The sequence below is a fragment of the Sipha flava genome, unplaced genomic scaffold (assembly GCF_003268045.1).
Source record: "Sipha flava isolate LNK unplaced genomic scaffold, YSA_version1 167_pilon_pilon, whole genome shotgun sequence".
NCBI lineage: Eukaryota > Metazoa > Arthropoda > Insecta > Hemiptera > Aphididae > Sipha > Sipha flava.
Window position 1 is genome coordinate 537 of NW_020271856.1, and position 20,378 is coordinate 20,914.

The 20,378-nt window shown below is 31.5% G+C and overlaps 2 protein-coding genes across 2 annotated transcripts; one reads left to right on the plus strand and one right to left on the minus strand.

Moving 5' to 3' along the window:
• The first annotated feature begins 800 nt into the window (after nucleotides 1-800).
• On the plus strand, nucleotides 801-1,268 carry LOC112679727 (piggyBac transposable element-derived protein 4-like). The gene has a single exon (XM_025549621.1). It carries the CDS (start codon nucleotides 801-803, stop codon nucleotides 1,266-1,268), a length of 468 nt encoding a protein of 155 aa, XP_025405406.1.
• A 3,958-nt stretch (nucleotides 1,269-5,226) lies between these two features.
• LOC112679721 (synaptosomal-associated protein 25-like) lies at nucleotides 5,227-20,128 on the minus strand. The gene is made up of 7 exons (XM_025549612.1): nucleotides 19,705-20,128; nucleotides 19,530-19,571; nucleotides 10,826-10,874; nucleotides 10,024-10,141; nucleotides 6,613-6,738; nucleotides 6,397-6,541; nucleotides 5,227-5,764 (listed from the first exon to the last, which is right to left on the minus strand). Exons 1-7 carry the CDS (start codon nucleotides 19,768-19,770, stop codon nucleotides 5,702-5,704), a joined length of 609 nt encoding a protein of 202 aa, XP_025405397.1. The 5' UTR covers nucleotides 19,771-20,128; the 3' UTR covers nucleotides 5,227-5,701.
• Nucleotides 20,129-20,378: the final 250 nt, after the last annotated feature.

The following is a 20,378-nucleotide window of genomic DNA, read 5'->3' on the forward strand; positions in this document are numbered from 1 at the left end:
TTCATAAGTCCAACGACAAAGATCAATTGATTATTTTTATAATTTTTTCATCGTCGACGATGATTTCCGAATGCGAATCACTTTGGTTATTGATATATTTTTTGTTTGAATTTTTTTTTCTTCATATTTACATAATCATTGTTTTATTCCTTTTGGATTTTGTTTGTATTTACATTTATTAAGTCTTTTAAGTTATTTGGAATTTAATTCCTATTTGCATCATATTTTTTTGTATATTCCATTAATGTTTTTAAGAACCAATTATTATAATTTTATTACTACACACATTATTATTTCGACGATGCTTTCGAATGTGAATTATTTTGATAATTGTTATATTTTTTGTTTGAATTTTGTTTTTTCGTCATATTTACATAATCGTTGTTGTATTCCTTTTGGATTGTTTTTGTATTTACATTTATTTTGTTTTTTAAGATTTTTGGAATTTAATTCCTATTTGCATCATATTTTTTTGTATATTCCATTAATGTTTTTAAGAACCAATCATTATAATTTTATTACTACACACATTATTATTTCATTTTTTATTATTTGCATAATTTTTTAATTCTGCTTTCGTTATTTATTTTCTTTTGTCTATGATTTGCTCGATATTTATTTATTTTATGATATTTCTTTATTTTATTTATTAGTTCCCACATTTAAACATAGATGCTTTCCGAATGTGAATTACTTCTAAGATTTTTGCACTTTTCAGACAATAAAATGCCCCTGAAGGTGATCGTATATATAAAATACGTAATATAATTGATAAAATTGTAAACCGTTTTCAAAATGTAATGGAACCAGGCGAGGTATTGGCCGTCGATGAGACAATCGTACCTTTTCGTGGCAGATTATTATTTAGACAATATATACCGGGAAAAGCTCATAAGTACGGTGTAAAATTTTTTAAACTTTGCGGATCTAATGGTTATACTTATAACGTTCAAGTTTTTGGAGGAAAGAGTCAAGTGGATGGAAAGGGATTGGGTTGTAGAGTTGTTCTAGATCTATGTAGAAAATATTTAAACATGGGACGTACAATGGTCACGGATAATTTTTACACTTCAATTACACTTGCAAGCGAACTTTTAACTAATGATACACACTTAGTAGGAACTCTGCGATCAAATAGAGTAAAATTACCTGAAATAACAAAAAAAATGTTAAGTCCCGGGGAAATAATCGGAAAGGAAAATTCAGACGGTATTATTGTTGCGAAATTGCGTGATAAAAGGGATGTAACTGTTGTCGACAAAACATAATATTGATATGATTGACACAGGAAAAAAGAACAAAAAAAAAAAAATCGATAATTAAGCCTAAGATAATTGTCGACTACAACTCCGGAAAAGCGGGAATTGATCTATCGGATCAACTGTCTAGCTATAGTACAGCTGTTCGTAAGTCTATACGTTGGTACCATAAGGTGGCGACAGAAATACTGTTTGGAACTGCTATGGTAAATGCTTTCATAGTTTACAATACAATTAATTCTGATAAAAAAATGAAGATAATACAATTTCGAAAAATATTAGTTGATACAATATTCGGATTAGACAATCAAGGACCACAAGAAGTTCAACAAGCAAGAGTTAACAGCAAACACATATTCCAAGAAACAATAGAAAAATGTGGTAGAAACAGAAAAATCAGAAAGAGATGTTTCCACTGCTATCAAAGTAGAACAGGAATAGTTGGATCGAAACAGGCATCGAAGGAAGTAAAAAAGATAACTACTTTCTGCGCACCATGTAAAACTTATACGTGTATAAGTTGTTTCAATCTGCATCACACAGTCTAAGGGTTTTAATTATTTTTTACATATATATTTATAAATACGTCTTGATAATTATGTTTTGTATTATATTTATAATTTTTATTATGTTTATATTTAAGAATTAAATTTGGAAACATATTATTTGAATAAAAAAAGTAATTGAATTTTTTTTATATGCTTATTGTAGTGATATTTTACGTATAATAATAAATGTATATAAAATAATCGGTTTGCGGCGAATAATATGTCATTTTACGCGAAATTTTCTCCTCTACGCCATCATTTAAACATTATCTTCATAATTTTGACACCACGAAAAGTATTCCCCTTTACAAATAAGTGTGTTTATGGCAGCCCGCGGTCATATGGCGTATAAATAATACAAAGGTGCGACCGCCGGCGTCCGTAAAAATACTGTTGTATGCTAGTAGTCTGCGGATGCCGGCGGCCGCATGGCAGTCAACGTGTTAAGAAGATAAATGTATATACGAGCATGGAGATGATATTTTTTAATTTTTTTTTTTTAGAGGTAAAGAAGTATTTATTTTTTTATATTAAAAAACTCGCAATGATTAAATTTAGACCAAAAAATGTAACCATTGGCGTGTCAAAACAATAAAAATATATTTAAAACTAAAATAAAAACATATATGTAATATTATTGTACTGCACACTGCTGATACTGTTGGTATTGAGTACAAATCGCATGACTTTTTTTATACAAACATGAATTCATTGGCGGTATAGTCCATCTGAAGAGGGGGACAGTGCCCACCCGTTTCCTTCCGTAAACAAGCCTATGATTACACGTGCTTATATTGTTGTAAGTTATTACTACAGTGGATTAATGGATTCATTGGATACTCGAATACGAGTTAGTGCTTATGTGTGTGTGTGTGTGTGTGTGTGTGTGTGTGTGTGTGTGTGTTAGTGTATGTGCGATTACTTAAACCATATGCGTGTACATATTTAATACCATGGTTATACGATCAGATACGTAGTTAGTAAAGTACACAGATTTTATAATTTAATCGTATACCATTAACATTAGGGTAAATAGATCGATTGTAGATCACTGTTTTACATTTAAAAGATTACTTAATGTTTAAAGATTTCTCAAAGCGAATACATTTAGTACGGCCTTACAACGTAACAATTGATTTAAAAGTTCTCGTTTGGAATTATTCGCCATGATCCTGTGTAAAATAAGAATATTCAATGTATATTTAACTATGTGAATAATATTGGTGATTATAAAAAATCGTCCGTAAGATAATAATAATTTAATGATAAATAAAACTTCTATTTTTACTCACTAATTGACTTTATTTGTTTTACAGATTTATATTGAAAATAAATAGGCATAGTGTTTATAGGAAAGTCACATACAATAAACTGATCAATGAAAAAAGCTCGTCGAATTTTGACATTGATAATACTGTAAAATAATACATTTACATTAAGTATATTATGATAACACCATTACGTGGAACGGATACCGTGCGATTTCCATTAAGTTCTTTATGCATTTTCACGAAAAGGATACAAAGCATCATGAGGGTTAGGTAATTGTTATTTCTTAATTATTACTATTATTACTGTTATTATTTAGTGTAACATTACAAATAGTTATAACAATACATTTAAAAAATAAAAATAAATAATACTCGTATTTTGCATCTACACGTTATATAATATTATTACTAAAATAAAGTAAACAAGAAAATTCTCGGTTTTATCCATCTACAGTCACAGAATTATAACTTACTCGTATATAGCTAACGCATCTATTATATATATATATATATATATATATATATATATATATATTACTTTATAATTTTTACATATTATATTTCCATATATTCGTATCTTAATTGCAGTGTTTATAATTATAGTACTACCTATTATAAGTAATTGATTATGATTGGTTTTAATTGTTTTAAAATTAATCGTTAAATAAACTTATTTTTTAAATGTATAATCTCCAGTAATACAGGTATTAAGTAACTATTTTTTTCAGCTAGATCAATCGATTTCAGCGTCAAGTACATATTTTAAGGATGCTAGAATGTTAAGGTAAGTAAATAGTAAACTAATTTTAATGAAAAAAAAGCTGTATGTATTTTTGTGAAATAATTCGAAATTTAATTTCCTGTTAAAACATTAACAAGTATATTTTTTGAAATCTGTCATAATTTTTGATGATTAAAATACATCCAAAATTTGACTTCCAAAAATACTCAGTCGATTTTGAATATATAAAACCATATTACGATTTTGATTATTTAAAGTATCGCGAGGAAATATTAACTGATTGTAATTTAAAATTTAACTTTCGAATTTTCTACTTGGGGTCGAGTTAACATTCTACAAACAATTTCCAAAAATTAAAAAAATAAATGTAGAAAATACCTCTACAGAGTTAAAAAAATTTGGATGTTCGTGCATCCTTTCTAATCTGGGAGTTGTGAATTACAGCTGATTAATATAATATTAATACGAGTAAATAAAGTATTTCCGTTGAATATATTCATATGTTTAGTATAAAATGTAAAATGAGTTCCAAATAAATAACTTCAAACGTAATCTATATGAAACATGTAAATATTGAAATTTCGAAGCGTTTCTATGTTCGTGATAACCCTGTGTAAGTGTCATTAATTGTTAAGTTTTCTGTATGTTATAGAAAACGGTACGAAGAAATTTTTAATTTATTGTACAGTTATGTACGCGGTTCAGTAAATTAAGTAAATTTGACGCGTTTTAGAAATATACGATAAAATTAAAAATACTTTTAAACGATAATATATACGATTACACGAGTGGCCAAATTAATAAGCAGGATACTACGAAATGAATAAACAAATAATCAATATTTTTTGCGTTCTCAGACCACCAAGTATATTAAATCAAATTTATGATGCTAGCACAACAAACAATTAAAAGTTTTTTTTTTTTTACTGCATTGAAATACATTTGAGTTTGATAATTTCACGCGCAAATTATGTAGTCTGTATTTTAAAAAGAATATGTATTATTTTATTAGTATAAAATGAACCATATTATAATTTAAATGAATACATTAATACATTTTATACTTTTATACATCTGTACGTATATTAGTTTTACTCTTTTTTTTTTCAATAATAGTTATGTGTATGAAAACTTTTTTAAAAGAATTCTTTTCATTTTAGAAAGACATCTTATTCATGTATATACTATTTTATTGAAATTTGTATAAATAGCAAAAATAATAAACTTTGTTTTTATTCATTAAGTGGACGGATCCGTATCTAATAGAATTATTTCACAAATGTTTGTATAGAAATGCGCGTGCTGTTGAAACGCACTGTGTATTAAAGTAAATCACTGAAATATAAATACATAATAATAATGTGAAATACCTTCGTGATAAACGGGTAATCATAGAAAAACACACATTAAGAGGAGAGAAGAGTGATGTATTTTTACTCGTTAAAAAAAAAAGAACACAATTGTTGAAAACCGTTAAATCTCCCGCAGTCAATGTAAATAAAAATCCAGAACTGTCCACCAAAAAATTATTTTTGACACGTATTGGAATGTAAACATGTAGAGGTACAATTAGGCGAGAGTTTTAACAATTATTATCGTGAATGAATTTGTTTCATATACATATACATATTAAACGAAAGCGGCGATAGTACTAAAGATCACATGTAATACGCTTATAAATAAATATTTATGTATAATATACTTAAGTCTATTACTATGTTGCAGTACGCTGTAAAACATAATGTATGCAGGGAAGACACGATCTTTACTCATGAAGTATGAGTAGGTATACAGAATGAAAAACATCCTATTATAGTTTTTATTTATGACGACGTCGAATAGAGCAGATCCGTCAAAAAGATTACGCGTTTGATATTATGTTTATTTAAGAAGATTTCTGGTCCTCTGATTAGCCACCGAAATCCGCACTTCATTTGACTTAGTCTGAAATCAAACACAAATTCATGAAACGTATACGTTTTATACCGAAATCATTTGGCACACAGGTTCATCATATATTATATATATAGAAAATTAATAATAAGTCATTAGGACTTGGATGTGGGGCTATAATATACTCTTGTATACTTGTTTATTTTATTATTTTGCTCGTGCGTGTGTGTTATCCATTATTGACCCTAAGCTTAAAAAAATATATAGCAGAGGGTAAAATTGACCTACTTGAAATGTCTATAAAAAATTGAAACGACACACCTGTTGAAGCGAACGTTTAAAATAAGTTATAGAATATAGGATACGTATTTTAAGGAGTTTTTCTTTCGAAGATCTTATGATGATTTGAAATAATACTGTTAGCTTTATTCTTTATTTTATGACACCAAAGAAAATTGTAGTGTATGCATGGAAGAATTCATGGAATAGAACTGTTTAAAAATGTAAATAAATGTAAATGATATCTAATGAGGGAAGTTTTACCCCTAATCTGGATTCATGTATGTACTAAGGATTAACATGTGAAAATATATTCTTTACACTTTAAAAGACTCAAAAGAAAATCACTTCAATATTAGATATTATTGTGCATAATAATCTAAATCGATATAATATCGAAATACCTTTGTGCTGATTTTTTCGATCTGTTGATTTTGATTTTCGAGCTCAGAACCCATATCCAATGCCATGTTTCTCAAATTACCAATCATCGTATTGACTTGCCCTAGATTTTCGTCCATCTCCGTTTCCCGAGCATCATTGGTAATCCTACACGAAAGTACTTTTGTTTTTATCGGTTTTTTTTTCTTTTGTTTATTAATGTAACAAATGTAATATACTTCACAATGTATCCGCCCTGGGGTGTGGTGTTAGGTCCTTCGATCACACGCTGTGGCTGCTTGTTTATAACTTTGCCGTCTTCGTTTCCTTTCCACGTGCCCTCGTCTTCTTTAAAAGACGTCGACCTAAACGTAATCATTAATTAAGCGTTACATAATTTTATTTTGGCCAAATAGTGAAGTTGTTTCAAAAGGTAAAAATTATTTTCGTTTAAATTATTTAACAAAAACTTCTGTTTTTTTCTTACGAAATAAATACGATTATAACCTGAGAAAAAACTGCTGAATCGGATTATAATACGAGCTACGAGTGAAATAAAAATTCAGCAATTATTTATTTTAATACATTTTAAAAAATTCAAATATATATAATTATTAATATTAATTTCTCAAATACTTTTTGTCGTTATCTTAATATTTAAATTGACTGCAAGCTTTTCAAAAACAAGTATACGAGATAACAAGCATATATAATTATAAAATGGGATTACTACATTTCAAAAGCTTATGACTCACGGTACGTTTAAAATCTTTTTTACTGAGAACGTTATATAATGAGAAGAAAATATTTTTTTTATCATAAAAACTAATTATCCTATAAATTATGTTAACTGAATTTAATTTAATAAAAGTTATAATAGAGTGTTGAAGTTCTGTTCATTTTAAAAGCTTAAATGTTAGTTCTATTCGGGGGCGTGCCTAGGAGGGGTTTTGACTGTACACCACCCCTCCAAAATGTAAACGAATTCAGAAAATAAGTGTTGCTTAATACAATTTTTGTTTAATATCATAAATATTTGCTAAATGTGTTTTTATAATCCATTTTCAATCTATCAATTACTAAAAAATTAATGATTACCAACATTATTATCTTGTGAAATAAATGTATTTGAAATATGTGATAATAAAAATATTGAACCATCCCCCAAATAAAAAAAAAACTCTAGGCATGCCTCTGATTCTATTAGAATAATTGATTAATAATTATTTCTATATGTTAATATTATTCTTCACTATATTAGATATATAGTTGATACGTTGAGTACATCTATTATTTTTCGTATTATAATAAGACAACGAATTTCCAATCATTTGGGGAATGAAAAATGTTTGTGCGGTTATGTATAGTATGAATATAAATCGAGATTTTTCATCACAGATGAAAAGTTCGTTTTAGTGTAAAATTAAAGGATGCGTAGGAGTTGAGTTCCAAAACAAAAAAAAACAAAAATAAATTCTACGATTCAGTCCTTGTGAAGAAGTGTAACTGTAATATGTAAAACAGAGTTCATTGTAAAATTAATTATTCCAATTACAGTAAGTATTGAGCCTGCAAATTGAGTGCGTAAAGCTATACAATTATGAAATATATTCATTAAATATAATATTATGCCTTCATTTAACTACCATAAATTATAAACTCAACTTTATAAATACATGAAGCTGGCTAAAATATTTAAGCCATTCACGGTTGGGATAGTTATGGACTATGGTAATGGACGGTGGTAAAATATTTTTGTTCCCGGAGGCTTTGGCTTTAATACCGTGATGGCTAAGGACTGACTTTATTTCTGCACACGCCGGGATTTACTTACATGAAAAACCATGTTGATCGATTTTCAGTTCGTGGAAATTTGATTCAATAGGTAGAATATAAAAATGTTGATTAAATATATTGTATGTTAGACCTCTTTTAAAGCAGTTTTTTCTGTATGATGTGAAATTAATAATAGACGAATAATTTATAATGTTTTATGTCCATCGATTGGGTTTTCTATTTTAGAGATAATTTTGCAAAGGGACCATTTTGCCTCAGGTCCAAATCTAGGAAAATTTAAAAGGGATTTTCTTAAAGTCCAGATTGATTAGGAATAGTCGACGTTACTCATTTGAGATTATTGAAATTAATCTATTATTCCTAAAATATTTTTTTTTATGAAATATTAATAAATAAATTAAATAAAATTGACTTAAATTTATATTTTAGTGCAATTATATAGGCTACATTTTCAGTGATTCTAATTTATAATTGTTTATAAACTTATTATGATTATTGCCGGCGTATGAAGAATGACATAATTTTGCCCAAATTGACGTCAAAATTTTCTAGCTTAAGTATCGAACCGACAACAAATCCATGTTATTATTTTCTATGGCTATTTACAAATTATCAAGGAACAAATTAAATTTGAATTAAATGTGGTAACTGGTAATATTATATATATTAAGAAGTTTTTAAAAATTTAATTAATTGTCTTGATGCATTTAAATTACCTTGATTGATTGAGGTTCGGGAAATTATATTTCTATATTGTGTATTATTTTTATCATACTTATATATTATTGTGATTATAAAGGAGCCTCCGAATTATTTTCCTTAAAAATCTTTAGGACGAATCTGGATGTAGTAGTAAGCCCGAAATTCTTAATAAAATAGGTTTAAAATTTAATCAAGAATTTCAAATGCCTATAAACATCACAAATTTGATTAAAATATTTAAAAACCTATAAAGTGGTAATATAAATACTTGGTAAATGTACGAGTCGTTACGAGATTAATAGCCAAATAAATAAAATCTTATGAAATTCGTTGAAATACACGGTTTCGTTCGTCAACATTTCACTTCACCAAACCCTATTATTTCATTGGGATTAAGAGAAGAAGCTTAGAATAAACTTACGGGATTTACTACAAGCGGGCCAAGTATATTTCACTAACATTATGCTCTCTCACTCGAATTCGTTGCTCGTGACGTAAAACGGATTTCACCTGGAAAAGCAGCAGCAAAACGGTCGATTTGCATAGGTGGTAGCACCAGTGCCGGATTAAATATTTGTGGGCTCCTAGGTAATTAAAATTTTGAGCCCTACACAATTATATATACGTATTTAACATTACCGTCCAATAATTAAAATAAACAGCTTTAATAATAAACAACTATTATTAATAAATAAAATCGTGTTTACGAAATTGTTTTATTTACAAGAAAAATTAATTAATTATTATATTATTTCTAATTTTTTTCGAAATAATTTTATTGTTACTACCGCGTATAATGCCTACAACTTAATGTATATTTTATTTTATAGTGACTTTTGTCCCGTAAATTCGTAAATAAAATACATGTATTATTGAATATAAAAAAAAAATAAAGTTTTTCGTTTTCACAAGGCCCCTTGAATGATTGAAACCCTAAGGTGGGCGTCTACTTCCCCTAATGGGCAATTCGGTGCTGAGTAGCTCCTGTGCACGTAAAACGCGTACGCGTATACAGTTTCCGAAAGAGCAAAAAGACTTAGCATTAGCCGCCGGCACGCCCATTGGTTAGGTTAACCTAACCTAACCCCGGACGGTGCGCGCGTACAAGTGTTTATTTGGACCGCGGCGTGGATGCGACGCGAAACACCTACTTGTTGCAAGGCAGCACGCAAATACCGCAGCATTTTTCCATGCCGGTCAGATTTTTCTCCGCTTCCTTCATATCCGCGTTTATTTGGTCCATGCCTTCTTCGATCCTATCCATTTTCTCTGAAAATCGCGAAAACAGTTTTACACACCATACGATTACAATAACACGTAACATGTCGCGGAAACGTTACGTACTATGCCACGCACCATATTATTACGGTACGGTCGAAGCTCAAGGTCAATCCTACGATTAGTTTCATACCCGTGTTGCGCAAAAAAGTCTGTTCGACTCAGCAGTAGCAACAGCTTATACGTTTCGGGAACGTTGATCGCATCGAAATAAATAGAAAAAGAAAAATAGACTAAATCTACGGTGCACGCGGACCGCAGTAGTTAAACTTACAATCGACCGACCATAGGGCTTCGATCGTAACATGAATTACCGGGAAATTTTTGATCCAGATGACTATACCGCGTTGCATCATCGTCATTATAACAGTGCCGTCATTATTATACATGATTTCAGTCAATCTTTACTTGCAACGATATTTTTGTGCAGTACAATCATCTGCGGTAATCCATTTATATTAGAGCAATTATATGCCCACAATGTCTAACTATATATATGTACGCTGATGTTTGGAAGTTCGTTTAGAATAGTGGTTACTAATATTTCGTAAACGTTTGTATACGTTCAGATATCGATTTCTCAGTGGCTTCTGAGAGTATCATGTACATAGTTCACCGCAAACTTTTTGAGATATTATAATACACCTTACAATATATAATAATATGAATCCTTACCGCCTTGATCGTCCAACTCCACCAGAGCTTTAATGGCTGCTTCCTTTGTCTGCAAAAACATCGTATTATTCATTTTTTTTTCTTTAAGATTTATACCGTCGCAGCGCACAGTACCTACAGGTTTTTTTTAGTTAAACAGATAATGAGCAAAAGAAATTGATATTATTATTATTATTATTATTATTAATAATTAAATCGTTTTATACGCGGTTCTATACGTTACTATAAAATTAGTTTTCTTCCAACGCAAATTTAACGTGATTAAAATATAATGGGACCCAATTATACAAGTTTTCTTGAAGATGATAATTTCTCTCATTTTATAATGGCGTGTGAAACGTAAATTAATTTAACAAATTTTAAGAAAAGTTGGACTGATCATTGCTCTTTAAGTTTGTTTCCGTATTAGGTAATTTTATTAAACGGATTATTAAACGTTTTAGATAATTTTTAATTTTTTTTTTTTAAAAAAACACATTCATGCGATATTTCTATAGTTCGGTACTTTTATGTACATATTCGACATGTAAAATCGACTGTATTATGGAGAATGCGCTTTGAGCTAAAATATAAAATATTACGTTATTCCAGAATTCCTTTTATAATTTTATTCGTAATGCATATTTGTATAAATATTGAATAAGGTAGTAAAGTATAATTTTATAAAATATAACATCTATTTTCCATCAAATTCGTTATTATTTTCTAAGAAAGTCAAAAACAATAGATTTATACAGAAATAACTCGTATTGTTATATATTATATGTATTTATTCTTCTCGTAACAGAATGGAATTAAATAACAGGACTGAAGGCGTAATCTTCCGATATTGTTTAGAGCCCTCCAAAAACTAATGATTACACTACATAGAATTACCTATGAACAATTGATATGAACTATGAATAACTATGAACACCTAACCCTCTCCCTAGAATCTATTTTTCGAACTGTTGTATAATTTTGTTTAAGCAGTAGGTATACTAGTTTTTCTTTATATAATTTAATTTTATCTCTTAACTTGGTAGATTATAGAAAGCATACATTCTTGTATAATTTATTACATAGAAACTTACGAAACCAACAAAATAATTACTAGCTATTTATCTATCAATCATTTGAACTAAATAAGTATGTAGTTGTAGGTAATTTGTCAAACAACTATTACAATATGTAACAACAATAATTTTATTCTAATTCGTAGATTGGTAATCCGTTTACAAATTAGAGTAGAAATCCTTATTAAAGAAACGTGAGATTCACCAAAGTATGTATGAAATAAATCACATACTTTTTTCATGCTTTATTAATAAAAGTAAACATTATTTTGTTAGTGAATTAATTAAATGGTGAAATAATTGAGTAACTAAAATAAGGTCGAAAAGAAATATTTTCACTTAAGAATATAAATACTAAACATTATATCAGTATTCAGTATATTTACCTACAAATGTATGAATTAGTTAAACAAAATTATTTATAATTATTTAAATGTTAATTGAACAGGATATTTTAGCTTAAAAATTTATAGTGTATATAAAAATAAAGGTATTATATTTATAATTTTTAACTCTTTTTAAAAAGGTCTGTTTCTTTTCAGATAAGCTAGTTTTATTGAATAAACAATGAGATAAGAAAATGTTTTTAATTATTCCTCTTAAAGTTTAAATTGAAGGTATTTAATTTCTTAAATGAAAAACTGATGGTATTTAGCTATGCAATTGATGAAACTCGAATAAGAAAATGAAATATTGTCTTTCAAACTTAAGAAACATGGTTTAAAATGGCCTGGAAATTCAAAACAATGTGAGTTATACGCCAAAATAAATCTACTTAAAATTGTTTCCATAAAATGTTACTTGAATATAAAATAAAATTATTATACGATTTTCGAATACAGTAAAAGTTTCAAGGTACGCAAAAATGATATATTTATTACAAAATATAATATTTTGTCTAAAAAATTAAATATAAAAATTATTAAAATGTATAACATTCGGTTTTAATACGGAAGCGTAAAAATTATCTTTTTACGATTTATGGTATTTGTCTTAATATCACGTAAAGGCTAAGTATATAACTGGTACTTGTGAATCATATTATTTGTTCAAAAGCTTTATATATATCCACAGTATTAAATCATTTAACGATTAAAAGTGTATCTACTTCATCGCTGTCAAAATTATCTCGACAATATTAATGAACATCGAAGTGTTTTACAGTTATCACGTGAAATGTCTTTTTTAGTGATAAAATATGTATATACCAAATATCAAAGCATTAGAAAAATAAAATAATGTAATTTATGTTCTACGATCTGTGAAATGGAACTTCACTGTTATGATATAATTTGATAATAATATACTTATGTTGTTATGCAATATTATATATAGTCTGTTTGGAATTTATTTTATTTTAATGGAGTGCGAGGCAGTATTTTTACTTTGATAGTTTTACATATACACATTATGTTTTGTATTGTATTGTTGTATTACATTTTTGTATTGTTTTTTGTATATTTGAACCGACGCCAATAGGGGACCTGGTTGTCCCAGTACTTCTCCATTGGCACCATTGTTTATAGTTTTAATTCAATAAGACAGAATATAATGATTTCGACGATTTATTGATACAATAGTTATAGGTTATCACTTCTTGTGCACCATTATTCCCGGCCCGACGAACGCCCGTTGGTCTAGAATCTCGTTACTGATATAAAATCTTCCCGACTCGGTATTAATGACCATCCGTTCTGGAGACTCGTTCTGGTCACCCGTGATCGTCGTCCCTCTCTGGTCTACCTCATGCCCGTCTTTCTGGAGCCGATAGTTTCGGGATGAGGCCACTTGATCTTCGAATCTCATTCACCGTATCCGTGGAAGTGCTCCAGGTGGCTATTCTAATGCCCGTGGCGTGAGCTGCTATCGGGCGCGTCTCCAGGTTGCGGATAGGGGAACGCCCTGCAGATATGCAGGGTAGCCGCGAAATAAGCCAATCCTTCGGGTTTGGGCGAATAAGAGGTCGCGAACAAGCTTCACCGCCCCCCCCCCCCGATGCTACATCGACCCGGCCCTTACTTTAACTAGTTGGGGTCGGCAAGGCAGGCACCACTTGTGAGCACTTCACAAACGGGCCCAGAAGGATACTATAAACCACCGCAGTCCCGGTTCTTACCTTGGTTGGTTGGACCCAGCAGGACTGGGCATCTCCCGCTTGTAAACAGCAAATTAGCCCCCACTTAACCCCTCATGACCGTAAATGGGGCTTATTTGGCAGAGAGTGGCCGGGACTGGTTTTAATTAATTGGTCCCGGAAGTCGTCTGTCGTACGGTCCCAACGTGGTAAACGCCTTACCGCGCCAATCGGGGCTCTGGCGTGGCAGACCCCTTCTTCCCTTGACTCTCGTGAGAACTTTATGGATACAATAAAGAAAACAAAACAGCATTCCTCTAACTGTCCAAATAGAGAAAACCGGTAGTTCGGCCAGCCAATCAAACAATGGCTCATCTTCCACAACCCCGGCATCCCAATGCAGCTCAATGTTTGATGACCCCTCCGGGAAAAAAAGGAAGCACCAAACGTCACCTTCAACACCTAAAACCAACTCCAACGACCCGACGGAATCTACACTGCTTTTCTTAAGAAGTACCCTTCGAACCGCTTTGTATGAAGCGAAAATTTCACAGGCGTCCAACTCCGAAACTTCATACCTTGTGGAACTTTTATCCACCATGGGCGAAGCACTTGATAATCTGCTTTCTAAGAAGGGGAAGATCGGGAGTCCTGTCACTGAATATAGAATATGCGAACAATACAACGAGGACGGGTTAGTCAAAAACCGGGACTTTCCGGTTTCTACAAGGAATATTTTTGAAGTAAGAACGACACGTAAATCGATCCAGAAGCGTGGTCGATCTCAGTCGTGTTTACCGGACCGTCCTTATAAATACCCGAGAACGGAAAATCCGGTGGTCGGTCGTTGGCGGTATTCAATTTGTACAAGTAATAGACATTCAAATCCTTCTGGTGCATCAAACCGAAGTCGTCGTCGATCACAGTCGTCCTCTCCGCACCGGCCGTTCAAATATTTGATTGTAGACGAGTTCCGTAATAATCGGCTAGCCAAACGTGTATCGCGGATTTCGAGCACTTACAACTACAACGGGGAATATTCAACCTGTACTTTAAAATGTAGTCGTTCGCCGTATTGTTTCTCCTCATGCCGGCCGGTAAAATATAGAATATGTGAATATGAAAACGAAAGCCGGATAATCGAACACCGGGACTTTACGATTTCCACCAGAAACATTTTTGAAGTAATATCGATCCATTCATCCGCTCAGAAACGTTCTCGATCACAGTCGTATTCTTCGGGCCGTCCTTATAAATACCCGAGAACGGAAAATCCTGCCATCGAACGTAAGCGATCATCGATTTGTAAAATCTTCACAAATCCCATCGGTCGTGCTTTGAAACGTAGGCGTTGTCGATCGCAGTCATGCTCTCCGCACCGTTCGATCAAATATTTGATCGTCGATGAGTCCTGTGTGGGTCGAGGAGTCGAACGAGCATCTTGGAAAACGAACACAACAAACTCGCTGAGGATTTAAAATAAAGTAAACTCCACTCGTTTATGTACCAGTGAGCATAGTCATTCGCCGTCATGTACCGATCAATGCCCCCTGGTAAAATGTTTAATATTAAACGTAGATAACGGGGTCATTGAGGACTTCAAGGACGACTGCGAGGACTATACAGATCACGAAATTGTACCAACGACTTTGGATGAGCATGAGCAATTCTTCATTTTATTTAAAGATTTATATAAGTTCTTTATATTTATAATTTTTTCTATTACTCTATCTAATTTTAATTTACCAATTGTTGTTTGTAAATCATATTGTATTATATCTAATAATTTTATGTTATATCAGTATTAGATAAGAAATATTTTCTACTGTACTTGAGCCTGTAAATGTTTTTGTATTACATAAAATCGCCTAATAATTTTTTCCTACAACTTTTTTTGGTTTTGTTTTTTACTACGAAGAAATATGTTATTAATCAAATTTTTTATTTATTTATGTTCTGAAATAAATTTGAATTGATTACAATACATCAAAATATTATTTATATTGTACCAATTTGTAATACTCTTGGGCTAGTATAGGTACCTACAATTAAAATAAGCATGAATTGTTTTGTCTTATATGTGTTACCGGCAATATGGATAATCCGGTATTTTGCAAAATGTCTAGGCATTATATAAAATGCTAAAAACCACTCGGTGATATACATAATACGAGCTTTGTCTAGGTATTTTGTATAATGTCAATCATGGAGTAGGCAATATGAAGAAAACAAACAAAATTGGACATCGCCTATTAGCGTGGCTGGGCATTAACAAGTTAATAGTTAAAATTAAGTTAAAATGTTAAGTTAATTTAAATTCAGTTAATTATCTCGTTAATTTTTTTACAAATTAACTTTTAACTTAATAAGTTACTTTTTTTTTAAGATTAACGTATTAACTTTAAGTTAATTTTATTTAAAAGTATCTAAATTAAGTTAATTTTAGTGCAAAGAATAACGCAAATTATTAAATGAGGTTTTTAGTATATTATTAATTTACTATTTTAATATAATTTTCCTGTAGACGAAGATAATATAAAAATAACTTCATTAGTCATTATATGGGCTGTATTTTACTGTTATATTTTTATAACATTGTTATTGTATAAACACTACAAATCTAAGAATATTCTGTGAAAATAGTAAATACCATGAGAGCGACTGTCGATGAGGGATTAATCACAAAACAACTGTGGTATAATTTCCAATTTAATTTCATTGTTCAACTAGCATGTGGTCTGTTCACATCTCGTTAGAATTTATAGTATATTGTTATTAGTTTATTAGTTTATTAGCTTATTATATTTCTGTGAATGTTTATTATTTCTTTATTAATTTATTAGTTATTTATAGTTATTAATTAGCTAGTTAATACTTTTATGTATCATTTTAAATTTCCCCAGTAATTTTCTTGAGCGTAAAAATACTAATATTATGTGTGCAATTCTTTTTTTTCGCAAATTAAAAAATTTTAACTTTAAACTAAGATAAATTACTTTTTTTTTTTCAAAGTTAATTTTTAACTTAACGAGTTAAAAAAAATCGTTAACTTGCTAGCCTCGCCTATTACCAATAGTGATGATCAAAGCAAAACTTTCAAAATCTTGGTCTTGGTCTTGCAAACTCAGTCTTGGTCTTGCGCAAGACTCTTGCTATTTTCACAAAATATGAAAAATAACTATATCTACCTGTTATAGCATTGTACGTTTTTTGTTTTGACTTCTAAGATTAAACTTAAGTTCAATATATTATATAGTATATTAATAATATAAAACAATTAAACAATTTAATTTTTATTATAGGTACTCGTTTAAAACTTTGCATTTTAAAATATTATGAATATATTATTTTTCTTGTATTTGTATTTGATGAATTAATTTACCAGCATAATTAACTTTGTGAATTCCTATTAAATCATCTAATTCATTCTTGCTTTTGTCCACTACATCTTCAATGTCATTCATTTTAAAGGTGCAGTAACAACAACTAACAAGGCGTATTACTAACAGATTACAAGTTTACAACAGTAATGAAATTATATGCTGTATAAGACACTAGTTTAAGTACATAACGTTTAGTACGAAGAAATCACACAAGCTATGAACGAAAATAGAAACGTACTTCCAATCGTAGTTCGTAATGACCTCCAGCAATTATTGGTATAATCGATTCAAAATAGAGGTGTATTATGGACATAAGTCATAAATCATTCTATGAACAAGATAACTTTCGACAATTCCATCGATTTTGGGGGAGAAAATATAATTTTTCAGTAATTGCCAATAATGAATCAACTACATTATGTTATTTTTTAATATTAATTCAAATTATTTCTAATCATTTTCGTTATAAATTATTAGTCAATAAAATCTAGATAACTAATGTGTTTTCGGGGGAGAAAAAATGTGCAAGACTGCAAGAGTTAATAATAATGCGATAATGATTCTGAGATACAATATTGAACGTACTAATAATTTTATTACAATATCGTAATTTTTCTCGTCATTTTCGTGTCTCGTTTTAGTGTTGCAACTATGCATACGATTTATATGAAGTCAAATTTTTATAGCAAACTACATTTTTTTTTTAAAAATTCGGCCACTAATACTAGTTTTTTATCTGATGAACAGTATAATGACTTGATAAAAATTGGCCAAGGGTTTTTAAAATGTGTTTGTAAGTCCATGTGTCAAAATAAAAAGTGTATTTGCCTTAAAAATAATATTTTGTGTACTTCAAAATATCACTTTTCTACAACATTTCATAATAAGTAAATAGTAGTTAATTAATATATTTACATATACATACATATATAGTAATAATATAATAATAGATAAAAAAAATAATATAATAAATGCTAAAAAAATTGGTATTTTGCATAATACCTAGGTTATATATAAATTAATATTGAAAACCATATGTTTTATTTACACTGCCTAAAATGGATCGGCAATTTGCATAATACCTAGGCATTTTGCAAAATACCTGAATTATCCATACTGACGGTAACATATATAAATCAGTCATACGCTGATTTTGTTGATTTTATTATGTACTTAAGCAATTTATTATAGTATACCGAACAACCTGACTATATTTATATAGATATTTATTATTGATTATATAAATTGTTTTAGTTTTTATACAATACGAGTATATTTTGTACTGTATATTAATGATATTATGATGGTAAATAATTTGGAATAGGTATAATTTTAACGAAATACTATATGGCTGGCGTGATTATAAAACGAGTAAATGAGATCGGCTTATCGATATACAGTGCCGGAGCTTTGGATTTTGTTAATATGCCTCCGGTCAAAACATCGGAAACGGAACATGTTTGAAAAAATAGGTTACTATAATAGCATGACGTTTTCATAATATTGTTTTTTTTGTACTATATAAAAAAAAATGTATAAAACATTTAAACATTTAATTTTTTTTTACATATTATGTGATATCCAAGTTTCCGTTTAATTACATTTGAAAAAAAAAAAAGGTTATCCAGTTCACTGTTTTAGCATATAATACGCTATTGTTGCGAGGCGAGGCGAATTTGACTAGATTTTAATTAAATTAAACCTTTTTTGCTCTCTATAAAAACTCTCCTCTAACCGTGCAGTTAATTAATTTGTAAATGTAATATTCATCTATTATTTATTACAAAAAAACGGAAGCCGCCGCACGTGTCAACGACTCACTGACATTTTTAGCGAAAAACATACGATGTCGGTCATTATAAAGTGATTAGAGTTCTTGATGCTGAGCAGTTGTTCGCTATCGAGGTACTGAACCTGTGAACTATAAGTTTGTCTTTTTATTTAGAGGGGAAAGAGTTGACGTGATGCTTAAAACCGAGTGGTCGTCATACTAACGACGATTGGACGTTGCTAACGAAAATCAACGTCGGTCGGCGACACACGGATCGGAGGAAATAATAATCCCGTTGCCTTCGAAATGTGTACCGGAAGGGAAAGATTAGGTCACGACGTTACGCGAACATCTCTCGGCGGCCGCTCGTCGACGATGCGAACACGAGGACGTCGGACGAGTGCATCGCGCGTGTACGTACCCCTTCGCAGAGTTCGATCATCCGACGGGTGCTCTCCAGGGACTGGAAAAAAAGAAAAAAAACACCCGGATCAAAAACCGAATAATCCGGAACAACAATATCTGGTCGGCCGCACGGGTGAACCGCGGATGGGCCACGCGCCGCCCACTCGTCACGCCGTAGCGCCGCCACTCACCTCGTCCGTTACGTGGGCCGCTCGCAGTTGCATGTCTTGCAGCTCGTTGGCTACGATGGCCGGCATCGCGCGCGCGGCGACCGCACCACCGACGTGCCTAAAAACGTGCGCGCGTCAAGCGGCGACGAGCACTACTGACGACGGGGCGGACCGGACCCGTCGGCCGAACGGACGCGTTAGTACCGGAGCCGGCGCGCTCCGCGACGAAAATCCGTGACCCGGACGCGGATAGCAGTTCGCCGCCGGTGGCACTGTCCGGACGCGATGTTCATCAACGCGTTATCCGCCGGTCGCGGATATCACTTTGGTTGCGAGAACGGCGCGGCCAGGGGGGGGTTGGACGAACGTGTGCGCGGGAGCGGCGAACAATCGAACGGGGTACGTGCGTTGCCGTCCGGGTGGAAACGGAAAACTAAGAGCGCAACAGACCGTTTTTCGCCGCCGTGCCGGTGTGTTGCTTTCTTTCGCCCGGGCGCCCGCCGCCGCCGCGCGCCCCGTCGTCGACGAATTCGCGCGCATCCCCGACCGCCGCCGACGACGACGTTCCCGGGGGTCGGCACCGCGCGCCACCGTTCGACGATCCCATGCAGGTGTGTACGATTTACAGGCGTTTACGCGCAATACTTGAAAAACATTTGATTTCATTTGATTTGATTTTTCGTCGTGTTATGTTT